Source organism: Artemia sp. Qi Xiang Cuo, chromosome 9 (assembly GCF_049724085.1).
Source record: "Artemia sp. Qi Xiang Cuo chromosome 9, ASM4972408v1, whole genome shotgun sequence".
NCBI classification, from domain to species: Eukaryota; Metazoa; Arthropoda; class Branchiopoda; order Anostraca; family Artemiidae; genus Artemia; species Artemia sp. Qi Xiang Cuo.
This window is the reverse complement of record NC_142802.1, coordinates 56677688-56702288: the sequence shown is the minus strand read 5'-3', so window position 1 is coordinate 56702288 and position 24601 is coordinate 56677688. Positions and strand designations below refer to the sequence as shown.

At 37.3% G+C, this 24601-nt stretch overlaps 1 protein-coding gene across 1 annotated transcript in view; it reads right to left on the bottom strand.

Annotated features, from left to right (window-relative positions):
* The window catches only part of LOC148948851 (membrane progestin receptor gamma-like), a 57399-nt gene extending 38228 nt beyond the window's left edge, over positions 1-19171 (bottom strand). The window contains exon 1 of the mRNA XM_089094750.1: positions 19095-19171. Within this exon, the coding sequence (XP_088950876.1) occupies positions 19095-19118 (24 nt within the window). The 5' untranslated portion in view covers positions 19119-19171. The remainder of the gene's footprint in view (positions 1-19094) is intronic.
* Between the last annotated feature and the right edge of the window lie 5430 nt (positions 19172-24601).

The window sequence follows — 24601 nt, the reverse complement described above, 5'->3', positions numbered from 1 at the left end:
CAAACTGTTGGCGCTAATTCTTCCGGGGACATTTTTAATGAGAACTTCACTATTAGTGAATTGAGTCCTGAACAAACAGGGTCAGGACATGAAAATACTGCTATGTCCCCGGAATTGCCTGATTTTTATTTGTTAGAATCTGCTCTAAGTCATTTGCAAACATACAGGGTAGGTTTTAGCTCCCCCGAGGAAAACGCGGGCATTATTTTAAATGACCCCGTGAAAGTTCTCCATAGCTATATCGACAAAATTCAAGCACTTATTGAGGTTCAGATCCAGAAATGGGGAGGTCGAGGGGGAATTAAAGCATCGGTGAATCAAAAAGTTTATTTACAAAAGGGAACATCTGGGGACGTTTTTTATTTTCATTTTTCGACAGGCAACCAGACTTTCTACCCAGGTCTAAACGAATTTTAATACAACTTTTTCAACTGGGTGAATAAAGTAATTTAAACTTTTGATACATTTAATGAGAGGGGGAGTGGGTCCACCATTTTATACATTGAACGCATGGATCTGAATCTCAGTAGATTTAAAAAAAACTTTATTTTAAGGGGAGGGCGAGGTAACAAAATAAAATGCCACCCAGATTTGTCGGCTACCAAAGGAGTTCAGGGTTTCAATTTTGACATGGGGCTGCAATGTTTTAAGTACGCATTTTTAGCAGCAGCCCATAAAACATTAAACAAAGATTCAACAATGAAAATAATGACAAACTTGCTCGCAACGGTGGAAAAAATTTCCCTAATTTAAATTTTTATTTTTTTGTGGTAATGTATCGGGTGTCCTTTAAATAAATAAGAATATTCGATAAAGAAAATGAAAATCTTGGGGTGGGGGGGGGTGTTCTCCAGTACGACACTGAATTTGTAGATGGGGGAAAAACCGGGTGAAAAAGGAGTTTTGTATTCAGTGAGGAACCCGATGGTGGAAAATGTTACAAAATTTGTATGGGTTATTTATGAGCCTCCCAAAGATGTAAATTCTTATGGTCATTTTTTCCCCGTCACAGCAATAAGTCGACTCCTATCTCAAGGCAAAAAATTTGGGGAACGTTTTTATTGCCCCATGTGCCTTTCCTCGTTGAAATCCGAGCGAACGTTTTCAAACCACATGGGGCCTTGCAAAATTCATGGAAATCAAAGAATTGAAATGCCGGCATATGGCAAAGACACTTTACAGTTTAAAAATTTTCACAATTCCCTTCTGCAATCTGATAAAATGTCTATGGACTTTGAATCAACACTAGCTGTGGCATCAAACTCATCTAAGCCAAATCTATTCAAGTAACAGAAACTATTTGCGGGTTGCTACAACCACGCTCGCTGCAAAACCAAAAATAAAATGCAAGTGGAAGATTTTTTTTTCTATGGACGAGGAGTGCAGTATGGAAAAGTCATTGATTTCTTTAATAAAAACAGCAAACAAGGCAATTTCATGACTACGTCATACCAATTATCTAATGACATTGTCGGCTAAAGAACAGCTGGCGTTGGAAAAGGGAACAATTTTCTGGGTGTGTAGGGGTGCCCTTGCCCCAAAAGACACGGTGCAGGACCACAATCACCTTATTGACCTAAATTCAATGAGAAAAAGTAACTTTCGAGGGTGGGCTCACAATTCGTGTAATTTAAAAATTAAACAACAACTTGTTCTAACGGTGTTTATACATAACTCTAACTATGATCTAAAGTATGTGCTACCTGCATTGACTCATCTTCAAAGAAATGGAACAGTAGATGATGATGATGATGCATGGGTGATAGACAGCTTTACGTACAAAATCATACCTAAATCATCGGAAAAGTTGCTTGTTTTGGAATTTATGTGAAAATTTGTTGACGCCGGCATTGAGTACACGAATAAAATTTGCTTGTGAGATTCCTACAGTTTTTTCTCCAAATAATTGAGCGAATTAATTCAAGTGCAGAAAAACGATGACGGTTACAACGCTTTCCCCCTTCTCAAACAACAATTTTCAAATTATTTATATGATTTTTTAACGGTCAAGGGCATATTTCCTTATGACAATTATTGATCCATGTCGATATTTGCCGAAGAAACTATTCCTTGCATTGAATCGTTTTACGACAGTCTTTACGGACATAGTTGCACGTCCAAGGACTACAGTTTTGCTTAAAAAGTTTGGGCAGGGGAAGGGTGTAAAAACGGGTTTGACTATTGCAAGCTGTATTTGTCAAGTGACGTGTTAACCCTGTTAGACATTATGTGTAAAAATACGAATAAAATCCATGAGGAGTTTAATCTTGATTTGGATTATTATTTTTCTTCGCCTCATCTAGTGATGGACCTCATCCTGAAAATTAGTGGGGAAATAATTGGGCTAATCACTGACATTGATCAGCACCGGTTCATCGCGAAGTCAAGGAGGGGGGGTTTGTTTTTCACGGGGACTGTATCTTGGAAACTGATCCAATGGGAGAGAAGACGGGGACAAAATCGAATGCAGTTTTCCTCGATATGAATTCTCTCTACCCCTCGGCTATGTCCCATTATGCACTACCTTGTTGCGACTATAAATGGCTCAATGACCCTCAAGCTCTCCATTTCCTCAAAATTACCAGTGTTGAAGAGAATGGGCCAGTAGAATGTTTTTTTGAAATGGACGAAGAGACACCAGCCGATCTTCACGATTCATTAAGGGATTTTTTTTTACCGTGCATCAATAAACCTTTGACTAAGGACTCTTTGAGTCCTCGCAATAGGCGTATAGTCGAGGTGGACGGATTGCATTGGGCACCTTCAAAACAAAAACTTATTGCTGACCTTCTGCCGAAAAAAAATATTGTTGTACATCATGTAGCTTTAAAATGGATGTGCAACAATGGTTTCAACGTCACAAAGGTTCACCGAGCACTCAAGTTTAGTCAAAAACCCTATTTGAAAACATTTGTTGACACTTTTGTCAGCAAACGTTCTGCAGCACAGACGAAAGCCGAACAAGAAATTTATAAACTCATTTTGAATTCGGCTTTCGGTAAAATGTGTGAGAGGGTTCGCAATAGGAATCATTGTGACGTTTTGACCGATCCAGAACAATGTGCTCGAATTATTGCCGATCCCAACTAACTTCCTTTACAATCATTGGCCCGGACATGGTACTTTTGAATAGGAAAAAAAGACGCATTGTCTTGAATAAAAAAATTGCTGCAGGCAGTGCTATCTTGGAGATCTCAAAAAAGCTCATGTTGGAATTCTACTACAATGCGGCTAGGGTACAGTGGCCAGAAAAGGGGCAAGTAGAGGTCTGCTACGGTGACACGGATTCTCTACTGTTAAAAGTAAAAACACCAAATCTAAATGATGATTTGGCGCACGGTGAAATTATCAGCGCACGAATGGACTACACCATTTGGAGTAGTGGAATTTACCCTTAGCTAGTAAAACGTCGAGTCCCAAATAAGCTATTTTTTTTAAAATATGAAACAGGAAGCGACTTGATGTCCCGTGGTATGTTTTTAGGTCCGAAAGTGTACTTTATACAGACATACGACGAGGAAATCAAGAAACGTTGCAAAGGAGTACCCACGCGCTATGTGGACAAGAATTTCGACATGAAAATTTATAGGAATTGTATTGTTGAAAATGCAATTCCACGAGCCAAATTGTTGGCAATTCGTTCATTGAACTAAAGGAACTTTACTGTAAATGTAGAAAAAATAGCCATGAGTACCATTTCCGACAAGGTCTATGTTTGTCAAGATGGTGTGACCACCCTCCCCCTTGGACACTATTTAACTTCAGACCGGATCGAATGTATTGCCCACAGGGAAAGTCTCGGTTTAAATAGTCCTGTAAATAATTTCCTAAAAACCTTTTGGGGAGGGGGGCTCGCGGCCTTTGGGGGGGGGGGGGGGGCCTCGCGGTCCGGGGGGGGCGGCCGCCGCCAGCGCGGGGGCGCACCGTCACCAAAAGTTATCTTTTTTTGGACTTAGAGCAAATTTTTTTTTCAAGTACCATCTCTCTAATTTAATGTTTTTTTTCTCTATAAATAAATAAACAAAAAAAAAGTGTTTTTTCTCTCTGTGTGTGTACCTATGTAAATGTTGTTTTTTTTATTATGAATAAATTTAAAAAAGTGCATTTTTTTTTCAAGTGCTCTCTCTCTCTAATTTAATGTTGTATTTTTTTCTCTCTAAATAAACAAAAAAAAGTGTTTTTTATCTGTATCCCCATGTAAATTTTGTATTTTTTATTATGAATAAATTTAAAAAAAGTATATATCTTTTGTCAATTTATTGTTACATTTTTATGTGCATATAATAAAAGAAAAAAATATGATTCTTTGTCTTTGTCTTTGTCTTTGTCTTCTTGAAGAACAGAGTAGTAGGGAAAAATTATTTAGTCATTAGACAATTAGGGTCTACAGTTAGTTTTCCGGGTGAACTGTTGAAAGAAACATGTATCAATTTAAAACACCGTTCAGATCGTTTCTGTGTGGGCCCTCAATATCGGTCAAAACAAAACTCTTAACTAAAATAATTAAAAATTGTGATAAAATGTTTGCGGAAAAGCCGAAAAAATCTACTATTGCTATAGTATTTGGCAGGAGTCATACAATAAAACAAAAGCAATTGCTGCCACCACCCGGGGATCGATGCAGATACAGTTCATACAGGTAATTTATGTTTTCGGCATTATCGAACCAAACTCTTGGTTGATTATTGACGATCTGGCTAACTCTATTGAACAATGGTCTCAGGAAATGCTGCAATTGTTTACAGTTCGCTCTCATCATGAACAGATTTTCGTTAATCTGGTTCTACACAATCTCTTTCATCAGAGCAAATGTATGCGAACACTTGCTTTGAACTGTACCTAATATATCATCTACAGAGTTGCTCGTGATTCTAGATCCGTAATAACCCTCAATAAACCAATCTATCCAGGTACCCCTAAATTTCTGCTCTCAGCATAGAATAAGGCAACTAATAACCCCAACAGTTATATCTTAGTGGATATTGATCAAAATACATCCGAGGATCTGAGCTTAGTCACATATATTTTCAACAATGAAATTACTGCATATCTCCCGGTGAACACTAAAAAGACCTATTATTTGCTATCATGACACTTAAGAAACTGCATGAAAATAGACATTTGTTTTCAGATCTAAGCACTTCAAAACATCATCTTAAAAAAGCAATGCTCAAACATGTTATTGACAATGATTTCATTATTCTAATATATTAAGTTTTTCTAAATTTGACCGAGGGTAATGTTAAACTACCATAAGTATTTAAGCAACGGGCAAAGCAACATTGTTCCATTGTACGTACAGGGGCCTCTAAAAAGAAAGGAAAGAATTTTAAAAGGAAACGACTTCTTCAGGCAGGCGGTAGCTTTTTCACACTTTTATTGCCAATAATTGCAGGACTTGTAAACAGTTTTCTCTAGATGGCTAAACCCTATAAATTGACTCCAATAGAACTCGCTCTCTCACCCGTGGAAAACTTTGAGGACAATCTGAGTAAATTCCTCGACAATGAAACTATTGATGATGATAAAAAGCTGATTTTACTTCAAGTTGCACATTGTCGAGTGGGCAAACACTATCGATAGACGCCCATTGCTACTGCTGATCACAAAAAAGAATCCTCTCCTCAATAGTCTACTGTTGGAACACAATCAAAGACGGAGTAATTGTATTCATTTTTTTTGAAAATTTGAAATATAAGCCCCCTAACTTATCTTTAAAAATGTAAACGACTCCTAACCTATCTCTTGGAAAGTGATCAAATTCAAGTTGAGAGCAATGGGGAAAGGATTATAATTCAGGGCAAGAGCTATAATCTACTTGATTTAATGTATGACATGTTTACAAATCTTAAAGGACTATTATCATTTGACACTCATCTATACAAATTTCTAAGTTTATTAAACTTCCCCAAAAGTCTTATTGGCAATAGACAAATTCTAAAAAAATTAAATGAACGCGCATCGTCATCATCAACATTAAAAGATGAACTTGAAGAAGAAGAAGAAGATTTTAAATCAATTTTGGAAAATACTAGCACACAACTGATAGCTAGACAAAAGCGAAGACGTATCAAGTCAACGTCACCACCACCAGCAGCCAGTATACAAAAGGGTAGCGGACATTACACAACGTGTTTACGTTCAAAATGGCTGAAGTTCTGAAAGGTGTTTATGATAATATTGGTGAGGCGGGGAGTTTAAGTTCCCCAACAACTCTTTCCAAAGTCACAGGTGTTCGCACTAAAAGTGTACAAGTCTATCTACAAAATGAACCAAGTTACACTCTGCATAGAAATCATAGACTTCGTGCCAATCAATATTGAAAAACTAAAGCCTTTTACCCATTGCATATAATGCAAGCAAATCTCCTGAATCTAGATGAGCCTCAAAGACGTCACAATACACCGTTCAGGTACATTCTACTTGCAATCATTTTCTTTAGTCGCTATGCTTATGCAATTCTATTACGATCAAAGAGAGGTGTTGAAGTTGCTCAGGCCATTGAAAGTATTCTCGAAAAGGATTCATATAAAAAAATTCAAACGGATCGCGGTAGTGAATTTGTTAATTCTCATGTTGCAAAAGTTCTAGAGAAATATAGTACACTGCTCTATCATAGTCACAGTCCTATAAAGGCTGCATTGGCCGAACGATTGATAAGAACTATTCGACTTTTAATTTCAAGATATTGTACATTGAAAAATACGCCGGCTTTTATTCATGATCTAGATAAAATCATGTTGATTTATAATCAACAACCTCATCGATCATTGTCCAACTCTACACCAACGGAAGATCATCATTCGGATCGTGATACAATTGACAACTTTCTTAAACAATATTAAAATGAATCAAAAGTCAACAAGAAGAAAAATAAATTCAATGTTGGTGATACTGTTCGAATTAATAGAACAACTAATGTTTTTGAAAAGGGGAATTACTTGTGGTCCACTGAACTTTTTAAAGTGGCAAAAATCCTAGACACTAAACCCATAACTTATCGTTTGCGTGATACCAAAGATGAAGAGATTCTCGGTGGCTTTTATGACTATGAATTGCAAAATGTTAAAAATGCCAGTGAAATCTATCAAATTGAAAAGATATTAAAGACGCGTACTCGCGGGGGTCAGAAACAGTTACTTGTTCGGTTGCTAGGATACAACTCTGATTTTCATACTGGAATCGGTGCTGAAAATATTGAAACGGTCCCATGATTTTTATATAAATTTCATGTCTAATGTTTCTTATCCTCTGCAAACCGATTTAAATACAAAAAGGGATGTTTTTACGAAACTTTCACCTACAATCAAATTTGAAAGTGAATGTGAATTGGCTCTTGTTTATCGTAGTCTCAAAAATACCACTGGCGTCCTTAGAAAGGATCTTATACATGAAATAAAAATTAGAACCTATTGTTGATCAACACAACCAGGGGATCAGTAACAAATTCAAAAAATCACTTGGATGAATTATCCATATGTTGAATTGCAGAACTATGACCTAACCTACCTGATTGATTACTGTAATACTATCAATTAAAGAATTTCTGTTCGTAAAAAAGGAGCTTTTCATTTCACCTATTCAAAGGAGGAGGGCAAGATCTACATTAGTTCACCTATTGCCAATGAAAAGATTATTCTCAATGATAACTTAAAGAATGTTCGTGGCTTTAAGCTCAATATAACCAATGTTAGAAGTGCTGGAAACACTAATTTCATTTTTGCCGACTACCCACCTACCTTCTCTGTGGACACTTGTATATTTCTTTACGCTTCATTTGTGGAAACATCTCGGGTTGGTAATTCAAATGTTCCCCTCCTACGAGTTCTTGAACGAAAAACCAATCAAGAACATGTTCATCACTACAATATAAAGCCTCTTCAGTATATTCCAGTAAACACTTCCTATTGGAAACTCTGTCAGTTTACACTAAGAACTGAATTACGTGATTGTCTAGCAATTTCAAAAACTTTAGCAGTGATTAAAAGTCATTTTCGACCCATTGTCAACGACGACGGTACAATAACCTAAAAAATTAACAATAGAAGAATTCCATTTGTCTGCCCCGATATCTATTGTTATCTTGGTGCTTTGAGTCCACGTCAAAAAGGCAATGGATTGGACTACTACAAGGGGCGTACTACAATGTCTGGCTATGGTCTTGGTAGCTGCTTTGCTAGGCTATTTCGTTCTGCACTACACCTTGCAAGAAAATATCTTGTACCTGCTGCATCAAATTTTGATGCCTCCACACTACAGGACTGGGGGTCGGGCAAGAATTTCAAGGAGAATGTTAAGGAAAATATTAGATCTTCAGCAAGAGCTGTTGGTCAACAATTAAAATCTCGACAAAATGGGGAGGGATTGAAAAGAATGCGTTCACGTCATTCACTCATCAGTCTCCCCCCAGGCAGGAAGGAAAGGACATCAAAAAGGACTTTGAGAAATAAAACAACGAAGGCCAATAAGCAGCAGAAGAAGAAAAAGAAAAAGATTGTTAGATCAAAGAAGGATTTCTTCTCTTAAGATGACTTATCTCCCCCACAGGGAATCATATCCATCAATCACTTCCTCATTGAATCTATTCAATGCTGAAAATATTGATGTCAGTGTCAAGTATGGCTACTATGAAAAATTTCATCCTCAACAACCCCTCTCGGAAAATATACACTTTCAAATATTTTCCAATGAAGACTATTTCATCGATTTGTCATCGACATTTATTGATTTAAATGTTGTGGTGAAGAAAAAGTCAGATAATACAACTCCAAATTCCGGCGATGGTCTCTTCTATGAAAACTGTATTCTACACAACCTATTCAAATAAATTAATGTATTTATTAATGGAACATTGGTGAGCACTAGCAATAATTTATCAAACTATGCAAGCTACATACAATTTATGATGATGACGCCAAAGGCGTACAAGGAGATGAGAGGACAATCATTGGGCTATGAATATCGAACATGTGTTGATACTGACGGTGAGTTGACTACTGCAGTGACCCAGGAGTATCCACTGGTAGGAAAATTAAATCATGAGATATTCAATATATCCCAATGGTTACCCCCCCAATGTAAAGAGTTACATTAAGCTACAGCTTACTCCTTTGAATCTTACTCTGAGAAAAACACTTATTTCAGTACACGACGAAAAGGTTATAATCTCATTTACACGTATATATCATTAACAAACAATTTTTATGAGATATGTTGACTTGACAGTTGAAAAGCTAAGAGCCAATGGCAAAAAAATGCAACCTCATTTTTCCCATACGCTTAACCCTCCCCGACATAGTTCCACAGACTTTCGTACCTATTGTAATTCATCATTTATGAATGGATAAATCACATAAAATCTGGCTTATGCTAGTGTAAAGAGCGACAGTGACATTGGATCCTGGGGTGAATCCCCTCACGATTTTAATTTTTTCGGTCTATATAGCCTTGTGTGCAAAGTGAATGGTATTCCACTGTACACTCTATCATTTGACACAAAAATCCTATAGAACTCTGTACGAGTTGACAATGCAATCCCTAGATCATGACTCTCAACTATTTGAAAATGGAATAACCGATTCAATGTTTTCAAAAAATCATGGGGTTATTGTTTTGGATTTGTCAGGCATGCAAGGTATAACCATAGTACGAACAGGGAATGTACGTTTAGAGTGTACATTTGCCAATGCTCTGACTGAGAGTATCACGCTAATATCACTGAGTCAATTTGAAACCTATTGAGAAATCATGCCCGACGACTGTGTTTTAATAGAACTTACACCAAAAGCGCAAATCCAACAATCAGCGCATTTAGCATGGATCCATACATGTCCCAGTATAAGTCCTATTGCATACCCTCGTACTTCATTGAAAAAATTCCAAATGTTAACAACACCTTCATGATTGTTAATAGTAGTCCATCGACTTTGAAGACCGGTCATGGGTTATGCATCTTTCAAACAGCAAAGAATATTGAATTTTTTGATCCTTTTGGCCTATCGTATAAATTCTATGCTCCATACATCAGCAACTTTATTGAAAGCAGGGGGAAAAGCAATATTCAAAATCAACGAAGAGTACATGATTTAACGACTAAGACATGTGGCTTTCATGCACTGCTCTTTTTCATGTTCAGATGTCGTGGCTACACCTACAAGCAGTTTCTCAACATCTACGTTGACTTACCTCAATTGAACAACTTTCTAGTGGAGAAAATACTTGCAAGTGTATTTAATATTGATTTTAGTGCCCTGAGCATAAAATGTTCTAAAGATGTATGTGAAATTGTTTATTAATAAAAAAATTTATATACATGATAAAACGACTTTTCTACTCTTTAGATTTCATCCACTACTAGGTATTTGTCGACAACAACTAGTGCAGGTAGATCAACTGAATTCACCGTTCTCTTATCCTTATGGACAACACTATGGTGGTCTCAATGCGGAAATGATTTAGTGACTTCCATAATGTCGGATCTCTTGTATAATCAATGATACTAGTTTCGTTCAGTCTATATAATATAAGAGTTTCAATTTGCGTCTATGCCTCACTTTAACACACAGTGTCCTCAAGTGTCGAATCACATTCTGTCACAGCCAAATAAAAATCAGTGGATTTATAATCATAACACCCAGTGTCTTCACAACGATGACGTAGAAACCATATTCCTCCTGTTGTTCCAACAGTTGAATCGTTGACCCGGTTTCTCCTCCCAGAACAATCTAAAACCACGACGATACCAATATCGCACCAGTAAAATAAAATCACGGTCAAGGTTCTTTATAATCAGATTTTTGAATGTATTCTCACACTGATCAAATTGATTATACTGGCAATTGTTGCAGATGTGGACTATAGGATGAGAGTCACAGACCTCCTCCAGACAGAACGTGAAATCTTTATTTTGTACAGCATACCTTCAATGTATTTTAAATGGATTGCATAATCCACACTTTTCATCATACTCCTCAATAATTTTGCAATTCTCACATGATGACCAGCTGTCCAGTGAGTACATACATAACGGACATGTATGAAACATTTTTTCATGTATTGAGACTCTCACTACCACAATGAAACTGAGCTAGCAACAAAAAAAATTGTCTGAGAGAGAGAGAGGAGTAAATCATCCTTGAGCACCATCTTTCTAATGAAAAAAAGTCCTAAATTTCTAAACTAGTGTTTAAAAGCATATCCACAATATCCTTTTGCCGTGTCGTGATCAATTGATCAATAAATTGTGTAAATGCATTTGGACCACGATGTAGAAGCTTCATACAATAGTCTAATGATGGAGAATTAGTTCTCATTATATCGACAAGCATTCCTCGAGAAAATATTTTACTTTGAATAGACGACTCTAGAAAATCATCGTCTAGAATTAAATGTTTTTCCATAAGAACTAGATTCCTCATGATTCGATCTTTGTCGAATCTATCAATTTTTTTTTTTTTAGTCCTAACTCTCTCACGATCAACTTCAGACTAAACAGAATTTCTTTTTTTCTACTCTAGAAAATATACGCTAGTCTACTATAGAAAGAAAAAATACCATTGATTTAGAAACAGTTTTACTGATCATAATTACAATAATAATATTCACTGATGCATTTTGTTCTCATCAATATATTTCGATAGGACATCTAATGCTGACCAAAGTTTATTTATATGGAGAATATTTACTTTTCCAGCAAAACATAGCTGCTCCTCCTGCTTAAATTTGCTTAATGATATCACGTATCTAACATACATAGTGTCCCATTCAAGACATAGTCTACAGCCAGCAGTTATTTCCACAGCTACATTAGGTACTCGTATATCGTTGCTGCTGCTACTGTCGGTTCCATCATTAATCTCCAATAATGTAAATGCACCACTCATTTTTTTTCTCCACTAATATCCTTGCAAATAAAAACTATTCTCTTTGAATTCAATTCTCTTACTAATATGAATTGTAAAGAAAACTATTCCTTTTATTCAAATCCTAATCACCAATCAAGTTATACTCGTTCCTATTTGAAAAGGTGTAATGTCCTGTAGAATATGATTATCAGAAAAACCTGTTTGGTACGGGGGCGTCGTAGTATAACATGGTATTTGCTATATGTCTGTTAGAATAACATGGTATTTGCTATATGTCTGTTAGAATCCAGAAGGCCATGTGAGGGAGCTCTGAATCTTTTTTGAAAAGTTGTAATGCCCCTGTAGAATAGTACTACCAGAAAAACCTGTTTGGTACGGGGGCGTCGTAGAATAACATGATATTTCCTATATGTCTGTTAGAATAACATGGTATTTGCTATATGTCTGTTAGAATCCAGAAGGCGCATTCTACTCAAAATATGTCCATATTTCGTCTTAATTATGTCCAAAATATGACCATCTTGAAATCTCAGAACCTAGAGGTTATTTTTCTTATCAATTGGGATATTGACCAAAAGACAATTTGGAAACATCTTTCAAAGCGGCCAGTCAACATCAAATATATTGAAAACGAAAAAAAAAACCATTTAATACAAGCACAAAACTCATAAAAACAAGTAAACACTAAAAATAACTTGTGGGAGCTTAAGATTAGTCTTCTAGCGAGAATTCATCTTGAAAATTATGTTCAGCATGAGAGTCAGCCTCATTTCTTCCTTTGCTAGCTATTTGCCCAATCGGAGCATTTCTTGCGCATTTCAAAATGTATAATCAAGGATTCCAGTAACGTACCAGAACGCCAAATTAGTTGCTTAACATGCATTAAACAACTAGTCGTGTGCATTAGAAGACGATTCTAAAATCCAATTTTGATATTACCAAGTAGCGTTAACTGTCTTCCAGTAACTGCGGAAGAGTGTGGCAGGCCACATAACGTTAGCATAAAATCACAAAGATCCTTGTATTTTTCTTTATCCTTGGCATCCTTACATTTTCTTAGGGCAGACCAAAAAACGTTTTGCTGAAGACGCCTTGTTTGGACACAGGCGAAATATCCGCGGTGTTTTGCATTTGTCTTTTCTTTTCTCTCCACTGGCCAGAGTCTCGTTTGTTTTTGTTTTTTTTTAGATTTTTCTCTTTGTTGGTTTTTAAAAGTTCTAGTGCCCTTTTTCAGTAACCAAAAAGAATGGAGGGCAACTAAGCCCCCTCCCACACTCATTTGTTTCTTAAAGTCACCGGATCATAATTTTTGGATAGCCATTTTGTTCAGCATGTTCGAAAAATACAATAACTATGTCTTTGAGGATGACCCCCACAGTCTCCGGGGGATGGTCTGTAAGTTTTGAACTATGTCCAATGTTTACATTTAATATTGGTTATTGGGAAGTAAACAGAAGTTTTCAGGGCAATTTTTTTCTGGTGGATGGGGGGGGGGGGCGGGTTTTACGTGGGAGGATCTTTTTGTGGAGGAAGGGACATTGCTATGAAGGGGGTACCGGATTTCACAGTATTTTTTAAAAAACAATAAGAAATTAAGTAAAAAAACAATTTTTTCAACTAGAAGTAAGGAGCAACACCAAAACTTAAAACAAACAGAAATTAATGCGCACATGATTGGGTTCGCCTTCTAGACATTAACTCGCTCCTTGCGCTAAACTTTTTTTTTAGTTGCATCAGAGCTATTTATTCTAATTAACGGCATTTGTGATTAAGGGGCCATTCTTAGAAAACTGGAAGAAAATTTGAACTTTGGCGTAAAGAGCGAGCTATTGACTAAGGGGTCACGTAAGTTAATTCGTAAGTTACGTCAGATCTAAAGTACGCGAAAGCCATTTAGCCAAAAAAGTAAAATTAATATGCAAATTTCGTTTTAATTATTCATGTACGGTGAGCCAACATCAAAGCTGCATTAATTCAAAAACGTTCAGAAATTAAACAAAAAAATAAGTTGTTTTTTTTAACTGAAAGTAAGGAGCGATATTAAAACTTAAAACGAACAAAAATTATTCCGTATATGAAAAGGGTTGTCCCCTTCTCAAATATATATATATATATATATATATATATATATATATATATATATATATATATATATATATATATATATATATATATATATATAATTTTTAAAGTGATTCCACTATGCTTTCCCTCCTTAATGTGCAAAAATATAGTAAAAATTAATTATTTTCTATGCATTTTGCCATGCATCACTCTTTTTTCAACTAGTATAACCGTAAATCAAATAGATGCTGACGAAAGCAAGAAACGGGGAAACATATAGGAATAATACAATTCTTCTATCTATACGTCTGCATATTAGAGGTGCTGGGAGGCACGTATAGCGAAATCAATTTCAAAGTTTGATAACTACAGTTTTTGCATATTATATAAATAGGAACTGTCTTATTAACATATCTCCTCTTCAATAGCCCCAATTTTAGGCTTATACTATATATACTACTTTATAATAATATAAACTAAGTAAATATATATAGTATTTATGCATACTATATATATTTACTACTATATGTATATATAGGTACTTATGCATTATGCGGCACCCATACTTATGCATTATGCGGCACCCACCGCTATATACTGTATAAGGAAACCAGACATGGAGACCCGTCGGTAAATTTTTCGCAGTTCACATTATTGACATACGAATAAAGTGAACATACCACTCGATGCCTTTTTTTATGTTCTTTCCAAATAGCCTACAATAATCATTTTTGTCGGGTATGAATTTCACCCCCAGCCCTATATACAACAATTCAGGGTATATATTTGCACATTAGGGGGGGGGGGTAAATCTTATTTCTGATGTAAATGAGAGGTAAGTTTAAACTTTACCCCCACCCCCCTAATGTGCAAATATATGCCCTGAACTGGTATATATAGGAGTGGGGGTTAAATTCATTTCCAACAAAAATGATTATTATATTTGGAAAGAACATAAAAAAAGGCATCGAGTGGTATGCTTACTTTATTCGTAAGTCAAAAATATGATTTGCAAAAAAAATTACCTATATATATATATATAGATATTCTTAGATATCAGCACGGATCCGCCGTCATCCACTGAAATTATAGCAGCAGCAAAGAAGCTGAAAATTGGGAAGTCGCCTGGCGAAGACAGGATATCCGCAGAAATGATCAAAGCGACTCTTATGACCTGCGTCAAGTTCAGGACAGCGTTGTTCGCAGTAATCTGGACGACCGCCAAAATACCTTCGGATTGGAAACGCAGCACGCTTGTGAGGATCTTTAAGAAAGGCGATGCGTCCTTCCCAGGCAACTGGCGAGGAATCTGAATGATTTCCATACCTAGCAAATTGCTGACACACATTTAACTTCAGAGAATCAGCTCGCAGCTCGACAGACACCTTCGCGACAAGCAACCTGGATTCAAACCGAACCGTTCATGTGCAGACCTGATGTTTACTCTACGGCTACTGATGGAAGAAAGCAGAGAATGGTGCTCCAAAATCTATATGATATTCATCGATTTTGAGAAGGCATTTGAGTAGATCGCCAAAGTCTGTGGAAGATCCTACTGCATTACGGAATCCCTGAAAAGATAGTTTCACTGATTGTTGCGTTCTATGAAGATAGCGAGTGCTGTGTAAAGACACCAGATGGCCAAACCCGTTTCTTCCACATTATGTCAGGAGTTAAGCCAGGTTGCGTCTTGTCACCGCTACTTTTCGTAATTGTCATTGATTACATACTGCGAAGTACAAGCACAGACGGAATCCAGCTGAATCCAGAAATACCCCTCTGTGATGAAGACCTTGCTGACAACATCACCGTCATGGAATCATGCAAGCAAAGGGTTCAAGAACTCCTTGACAAAGTGAGGGAGAGAGGTGGCCATGTCGACCTAAAAATAAATAATGAGAAAACAAAATGCATGGCTACCACAGATTCACCCCTGAGCATCACTTGCGGAGACCAACACATAGAGTAAGTCGTCCATTTCAAATACTTGGGAAGCATAATAGAAAGTACCGGATCGACCGCAAAAGAAGTGCTCATAAGAATCGGCCAAGCCAATGGGGCCTTCAATAGATTACGGAAACTATGGCGGTCCCAAAGCTTCTCTATACGGCTAAAGTTACGACTCTTCAATAGCAATGTTATGCCAGTGCTGCTTTACGCTGCCGAAACCTGGCACCTGAACCAGGAACAAGAGCGAAGAATACTTGCTTTCGAAAACACATGTCTCAGAAGAATTCTCAACATCCGTTGGCAGCAGAGAATAACAAACCAATCCATCCGTGGCAAGACTGGCCAGCCTATGACACATATTATAAGAGTCAGCAGATGGAGATACCTTGGCCATGTACTACGTATGGACAATCTCCGACTACCAAATGCAGCGCTCCATTGGCAGCCATCGGGTCCACGCCGCAGGGGCAGACCCAGAAACACCCTGCGTCGAACGTACCAGACAGATCTCCGTAACCTGCACACATCAATCCAACCTCAGTGGGAGGACATACTTGCAGCAGCAAACCGGCGGGAAGATTATATATATATATATAAAAAAGTGAAAACATTTAAAATGTATTTTGTTTTCAGTAAAGTGCCAATTATGTCCTGTTCTTGAGGGGTTGTCAGCCCTACTCATGTTAATTATTGCTCGTTTTGAGTTTGACTCGGTTATTTATTGTAATTTCTATTCGTTTTGGGTTTAATTCATTTATTTATGGCAATCTGCGGTAGTTTCACGCTTGGAAAATTATTTGAATTTATTTCTACTCATTTTTGGCTTAACGTGGATGTTTAATATTCTTTGACAAACTTTTTTTGTGGGAAAAGTTTTTTTTTACTAATTTCCGTTCATTTTTATTGACATTGTCTTTTTCATATAAAAAGACATTTGTATCCTTTTATTTTATTTTTTCTATTAGACTCCATAGTTTTTACTTTGAAGATTGTTTGACTTTATTTCTGATCATTTTTGGTTTAATGAGGCTCTTTACTTTTCTTTACAAAAGCCTATGCTTGCCATTAACAAATACTATCTGTAAGTAATTAAATAAAAAACAAGTTTTTCAACTGAAAGTAAGGAGCAACATCAAATCTTGAAACGAACTGAAATTATTACATATATGAAACGGGGTTGCCTCCTCCTCAAGACCTCGCTCTTTACGTTAAAGCGTTTTTATAGAATTTTAAAACAAAGCTTATTGTTCTAATTAAACGGTCATTGTGTTTCAGGAATCGTTCTTAAAGAATTAGGACAAAAAGTCAAAACTTTAGCGTAAAGAGGAAGGTCTTGTGGAAAGGGTAACTCCCTTTATATTCGTAATAATTTCTGTTCGTTTTAAGTTTTGATGTTGCTCTTTACTTTCACTTGAAAATGCTTGTTTTTTTTTATTTAACTTCTGATCCTTTTAAATGATACCGGGAAATCCAGCTCTCTCTCCATGAAAAATTCCGGTACTTGTGTGCTATACGGCACTCACTCAAGTTTACGATGCGTAAAACTCGAGAACAAATCGGTTTCTTCGTTACTTTAGAAACAAATTTTGGCTATATATTTGCACATTTGGGGGGGGGGGGGTAAGTAGAGCGGGTCTGCAAGTAAAATGTGTTAGGTACAATTATTCTACATATTATGAGGTAAGAATTGTTTTCTGACCTCAAACTGTCTAAATATTTTACTCCCACCCCCTTATGTGTAAATATATAGCCCACATTATATATTTCCCATCCATTCTGTTGCTTGTTTTTGTATTGTCTCACGCTAAACTGAAAGAAAGTAACTAGGAAACCAGTTTGTTCTCGAGTTTTAAACAGCATAAACTTGAGTGAGTAGCGTATAATATACAAATACCAAAGTTCCTTCCCCCTGCGGAAAAAAACGAAAGTCAAACAAAATTCTAAAATTTGGAAAGTCTTGTTTTCCACGGGGGCTATTTTCCGCGGGAGGAGGGTATTTTCCGGATGGTATTTTCCGCGGGGGGGGGGCAATTTTCTGCGGAGGGGGGGGGTATGTTCTGCTGGGAGGTATTTTCCCTGGGGGTATTTTCCGCGGGGGGGGGTATTTTCCGGGGGGGGGTATTTTCCACGGTGGGTATTTTCCGCGGGGGGGGGAGTATTTTACAGGGGGTATTTTTCGCGGGGGGAGTATTTTACAGGGGGTATTTTCCGCGACGATGTATTTTCCGGAGTGTTATTTTTCGCGGGGGAGGATATTTCCGGGGGAGGGAGGGTATTTTCCGCGGAGGGATATTTTTCGGGGGGGGGCATTTTCCGGGGGGTAATCACCAGGGATATAAACGCCAGCCACCAGAATTAGTGCAGTCTTGTCACAAGAAAACAAGTATTTCTGCTGAGCACTGTGAAGAGATGATCAAAAATAAATCCCTCGTCAAAAAAAAAGATTTAATAACAATAACGGTTGATATAAACAGTTGCAAAACATGTCAGTGATAGAAACCAAAATAACTTAAAATGGTATTTTTTTTTTCTACAAGCCTAATGAATGGCTAAATCCTAATTTTGCCCCAAAATACGGGGCGCTGACTTCCCATCCCTCCCTGGGTTATATCTCGAAACACCGCGTGGGCCGCAGAGTTCCGCCACGCTTGGCACAGTCCCAAACGCTTGGCACACTCCCCAAAACCCTTGGCCCAGTTCCATCACACTTGGCATGCGCCACTTGGTGTTTGTTCTCGAGTTTTACACAGCGTAAACTTAGTGAGTAGCGTATAATATACAAATACAAAAATTCCTTCTCCCCCTGCGGAAAAAAAACGAGTCAAACAAAATTCTCAAATTTGGAAAGTCTTGTTTTCCACGTGGGCTATTTTGCGCGGGAATGAATTCCAGCCCCCCCCCCCCTAACCTAACCCCCACCCCCAAATGTGCAAATATATATCCTGAATTGACATATATAGGGGGCATAAAAAAGGCGTCGAATGGTATATTCACTTTATTTGAAACTCAATAATATGATTCGGTAAAAATTTACCATCATGGTACCCTTAAAATATTACAAATTTAAATCGTTGAGACCAAACCCCGATCCCACAAAAAAATCTTTCCACCACCACTGTGTGTATTGTCAAAACATTAAACCTAATTTGTCCTTGTGTATATATTTAGTGCGTTAATAACTAGCCGAATAAAATTTCCACATCTGTTTTTATTTACCTTCTCCATTCCTCCTATTCGCATTGTTTATTTCAAATTACTTACACCATGGAACTTTGTTTACTACTTGGGTTTCACCGTAATACCAATGACTTAATCCCAAGCACTTCCAGCTATAGGCATTTTTCCAAAAACTTTCTTTACAATGCCATCTAATATACGAATACACAGTTTTTAAAATATTTTCTTAGACAGTGCTACTCGTCAACCTTGTTGGAATTAAGCTGGTCTACAGCTGCCTCTTAAAAAAATGATTTATGGAGGAGGAGGGGGTCAGTGGAGGAGGAGGAGGAGGTCAGATTATCCATATTTCAGAAGTAGAGGAGCATTGAGTTTTAGAAGGCCCTGAACCTAGAGTAGGAAATATTTAGCTTCTAAATTTAGTTTAAGTACTATTTTTCATAATTAGAATTTTCAGTAAAGTGACACAGTTTCTGAGGTTTATACAGCTTTTTTCATTAGGGCACAGATGGGGAAATACTAAATGCTATGATAAGCAGGTCTAAATGGAAGCCATAGTAACTGGTCGCCATTAAAAGTATTAGTGACCGTAACTTATGACTTTATAACTAACTGAAAATCTCCCAGAAGATATTGGTTTAAAATCGTGAGTAGGTTTAATGTGCAACGGTGCTCATTGGGGGGTTGATGTCAGGTTTCTCCCTCCTTGGAAAGTAAAAATATATAAAAAGTACAAAACATGGTAAAGTTTCGAGAAATATGACACTTTTTTGGCAAAGAATTAGATTTTAGAACCTCTCCGCTCTCGTGGACATGGTTTTGCAAGCTATCCCTCCCAAGGGAAAAATTTGCAACAGCACCCTTGGCTGTGTGGGAAGTATTTGTATTTTTTAATAGAAGTGAGAAAGTGTGTTGCCAACATGGTTCAAGCTCGAGGTAAGATAAACCTAATACAAAATCAGAATATCACGGCAAAATGTGCCTTTGGAAGACTAGCCTATGGAGTTTTCCCAATGATGGAGGGGAAAAAAGATTTGAGAATATATTTTTAGCTTGCTTTTTTTGCTTTCTTCAAAAACAGCAAATACTCAGTTCCCCCCCTCTTTAGTTAGGCCTGATTGGAGGAGAGTACGGTGAGTTGAGAAAGTAAAAACACCGGTTGTCAACGCTTCGGAGCGCACAGTGTAAGGTTTGTTAGATCAAAGAGGTATGGCAGATTTATTAAAAACTGAAAATAACATATATTTTACTTATTTCTCTTCTATTAATATTTCATTTCCCGCAGTTTAATTTTAGGCTTCAATGACAAATCTGTTAAAAAAAAAAAACAATTCACATTATTTTCGTGTCAATTAATCAAGAATTGTATGTGGTTAACTCAGAAAACCTCAAGACCAGAGGCGCTAATTAGGGGGGGGGGGGGCAGGAGTGCATGGTCCCCCCTAGACCTTGAAAATTACCTTTCATTTTTATTTCACAGCCATTTTCTATCTTAGTTTTGTGCTATATTAAACCAGCAAGACTGGCTAATTGGTCGTTTTATCTGTCACCCCTGTGCATCGTTTTGCACAGCTATTAAATAGCACTGTCACTTTTTGATGACCTTGTTTTGAAATGTCCCGCCTTTCCCAGTCTTGTACAACCCTAATTGTATCCTTAGGAGACAATCTTGTTTTCAAATGTCTAAGAGCGCGTCTACGCTATTTTATTACCAAATCTTCGAACGGAAATGTAATTTCTGAGTAGGGTTTATTCAAAACTGAACGTCAGCTGGTCAATATTTTTGTAGATTTCGTAATCAAACTATGAGTAAAAAGCGACAACAAACTTTGGATTTTTTTTTACGGAAAAATGAAGAAACTGGCAATAGTGACAGCGCTCAAAGTGTCGGGTTAGTGGAGATAAATTTCCCCCACCTGTGACAGTCCTTCGAAACGAGCGCAACAATAACTGGCTCAGGTCAACATGAAAGTTCGGTCTGCATCCCTGAACCCCTTGCGGGTTCCAGTAGCAGTAGCGGTCAAGAACCTCTCTCAGATATCTTTATGACGCGTCACAACAAACCCGCTCAACCTATTCTTGATAGATATCCGGTTTCCACTTCTAACGGTAGGAAATTCAGTGCAAATTACTATAAGACTTATGAATGGAGTCATAAGGAATGAACTTATAGAACTTATATGAATTACTTTGCGCCAAAACATTATTTCAGAAGCAAAATCAGCTAATTACTTTCCATAGGCAGCGCAATAGTGCAGCCTTAGTAAAGAACGATGTTGGCACAATGTATTATTATTTTTTTGTTTTCTTTTTCTTTTTTTATACCATAGCACTTCGTATTGAAGGAGTTGTCGTAGAAACTTCGAAAAGGGCTCATTCGATTGGAAACTGGAGTGGCTAGTGCCCTTTTTAATAGTCGAAAGTGATTAGAGGGCAACTAGCCCCCCCCCCCACGCCCATCATTCCCCCAAACACATCCAATCAAAATTTGGAGATAGCCATTTTGTTCAGCGTAGTCAATTCCAGATAGAAAACATGTTTTTGAAGAGGTCACCCCCCACAACCCTCAGGGCAAGGATTTTAAGTTATGCCCTGGGGGCATATAAGAACGATGTTGGCACAATGTACTATTTATTATTTCTTTCCTTTAGACCAGGGCACTTCGTATCGAAGAAGTTCTCGTAGAAACTTCGAAAAGGGCTCATTCGATTGGAAATTGGAATCGCTTGTGCCCTTTTTACTAATCGAAAGTGATTGGAAGGCAACTAACACCCCTTCCACGCCCACCATTTCCCCAAACACATCCAATAAAAATTTTGGGAGAGCCATTTTGTTCAGCGTAGTTGATTTCCACATGGAAAATATGTTTTTGGGGAGGTCACTCCCCAACAACCCTCAGGGCAAGGGTTTTAAGTTATACCCCAGGGGCATATAAGGTTTTTATAGAAAGCGTTGTTGTAGAAACTTCAAAAAAGACTCAATCGATTGGAAATTCTAAGGGTTAGTGCCCTTTTTAATTGTTGAAAGTTATTGGAGAGCAACTAACCCCCCTCTCACGCCCACCTTTTCCCCAAACACATTCAATCAAAATTTTAAGATAGCCATTTTATTCAACATAGTTTTAAGTTCTGGAAATTAGGTCTTTGAGAATAACAACCCCCCACAGCGCTCAAGGCAAGGGTTGTAAGTTATGCCCTGGGGGCATGTAAGGCTTTTATAGAAAGTGTTGTCGTAGAAACTTCAAAAAGAGCTCATTCGATTAGAAATAGAAATGGCTAGCGCCCTTTTTAATTCTCGAAAGTGATTGGAAGGCAACTAACACCCCTTCCACGCCCCCCATTTTCCCAAACACATCCGATCAAAATTTTGAGGTAGCCATTTTGTTCCGCGCAGTTTAAAGTTCAGGAAATTATACCTTTGAGCAGGACACCCCCCCCCCCCCCACAGTCTTCAGGGCAAGGGTTGTAAGTTATGCCCTGCGGGCATATAAGGTTTTTATTGTAATCTATGTCGTAAAAACTAGAAAAAGGGCTCATTTGATTGGAAATTCAAAGGGCTAGTGCTCTTTTTAATATTCGAAAGTGATTTGAGGGCAACTAACCCCCCTCTCACGCCCACCTTTTCCCCAAACACATCCAATCAAAACTTTTAGATAGCCTTTTTATTCAACGTAGTCGAAAGTTTTGGAAATTATGTCTTTCAGGATGACAACCCCTCCCCCCCCCACAGCCCTCAGAGCAAGGGTTGTAAGTTATGCCCTGGGGCATATAAGGTTTTTATTGAAAGCGATGTTGTAGAAACTTCAAAAAGGGCTCATTCAATTGAAAATTGAAAGGGCTAGTCCTTTTTTAATAGTCGAAAGTGATTGGAGAGCGACTAACGCCCCTCTTACGCCCACCATTTCCCCACCATTTCCAGAGGGCAACTAACCCCCCGCTCACGCCCACCTTTTCCCCAAACAAAACTTTTAGATATCCATTTTGTTCAACGTAGTTGAAAGTTCTGGAAATTAGGTCTTTTAGGATGATAACCCCCTCAGAGCCTTCAGTGTAAGGGTTGTAAGTAATGCTCTGGGGGCATATAAGGTTTATATAGAAGGTTGTTGTAGATATTTTAAAAAGGGCTCATTTGATTGGAAATTGGAATTGCCCTTTTTAATAGTCGAAAGTGTGTGGAGAGTAATTAACCCCCCTCTCACGCCCACCGTTTCCTCAAAAATATTCAATCAAAGTTTAGAGATGACCATTTTGTTCAACGTAGTTGCAAGTTCTGAAAATTATGTATTTAAGGATGACAAACCCGCCAGAGTTCTCAGGGCAAGGGTTGTAAGTTATGGCCTAGGGGCATATAAGACTTTTATTGAAAGTGTTGTCGTAGAAACTTCAAAAGAGCTTATTTGATTGGAAATTGAAAGGTTTAGTGCCATTTTTAATATTTGAAAATGATTTGAGAACGACTAACGCCCCTCTCACGCCCACCATTTCCCCAAACACATCCAATCAAAATTTTGAGATACATATTTTGTTTAACGTAGTTGAAAGCTCTGGAAATTAGGTCTTAGAGGATGACAACCACCCTAACAGGCCTTAGGGTTGTAATTTATGCCCTTGGGGCATATAGGGTGTTTATAGAAAGCCTTGTCGTTTCAAAAGGGCTCATTCGATTGGAAATCGAAAGGTCTAGTGCCCTTTTTAATAGTCAAAAGTGATTGGAAGGCTTGACATTTTTATAGTAAAGATTCATGTGGGTATAATGTATTATTTTTTGTTGTTGTTGTTGTTTAGACCAGAGCACTTCGTATTGAAGGATTTGTCGTGGGAACTTCTGAAAGGGCTCATTCGATTGAAAATAGAAAGGGCTGTTGTCCTTTTTAATAGCCGAAAGTGATTGGAGGGTGACTAATCCCCCTCCCACGCCCACCCTCTCATTTGCCCATTATGTTTAAAAACTAAATGCTGCCTTAAGATTAAATCAAAATGCACTGTGTTAATGCTAATTCTAATAATGCATCTCAGCAGTATCCCAAGAACGACTGAGGGTATTATATTCAAACTTTCGGGGCTCCTTCTGTGCTCTTAAAATTTAACCAAATCAAGATAGCGCAAGTGTATCCAAGCTATCAAAGAAAGTAAAGAGTTTTTTTGCGAATGGTATCAAGTTTTCCATTTCAGGTCAACTAGAGGAGTTATGAAACTAAATTAAACACTACTATTTGTATCCAGGTTTGTAAAAGGGTGTATTTTGTTAAAAATTGCTGAAAATTTTTCTCCAGCATACAAATAGCAGGCCAAACTATAAAGTCTTAAAAAAAATGAAAAGATTTAAAGCGTTATTTTGTTTTTCCCTTAAAAGACTATATCAATATAAAACGAACAGAAATTAATTAAAAAAAAATTTTTCCTCAAAATAAGTTTTTCAAAGAAAATTAAATAACTCCATTAAACAAAAAATGATAAAAAAAAAAATAAAATAATCTACCAAGCTTTAAACTACCGAAAATCAGCATCGATAAATAATTGAAAGCCAAAAGAAACAGAAATTACAGT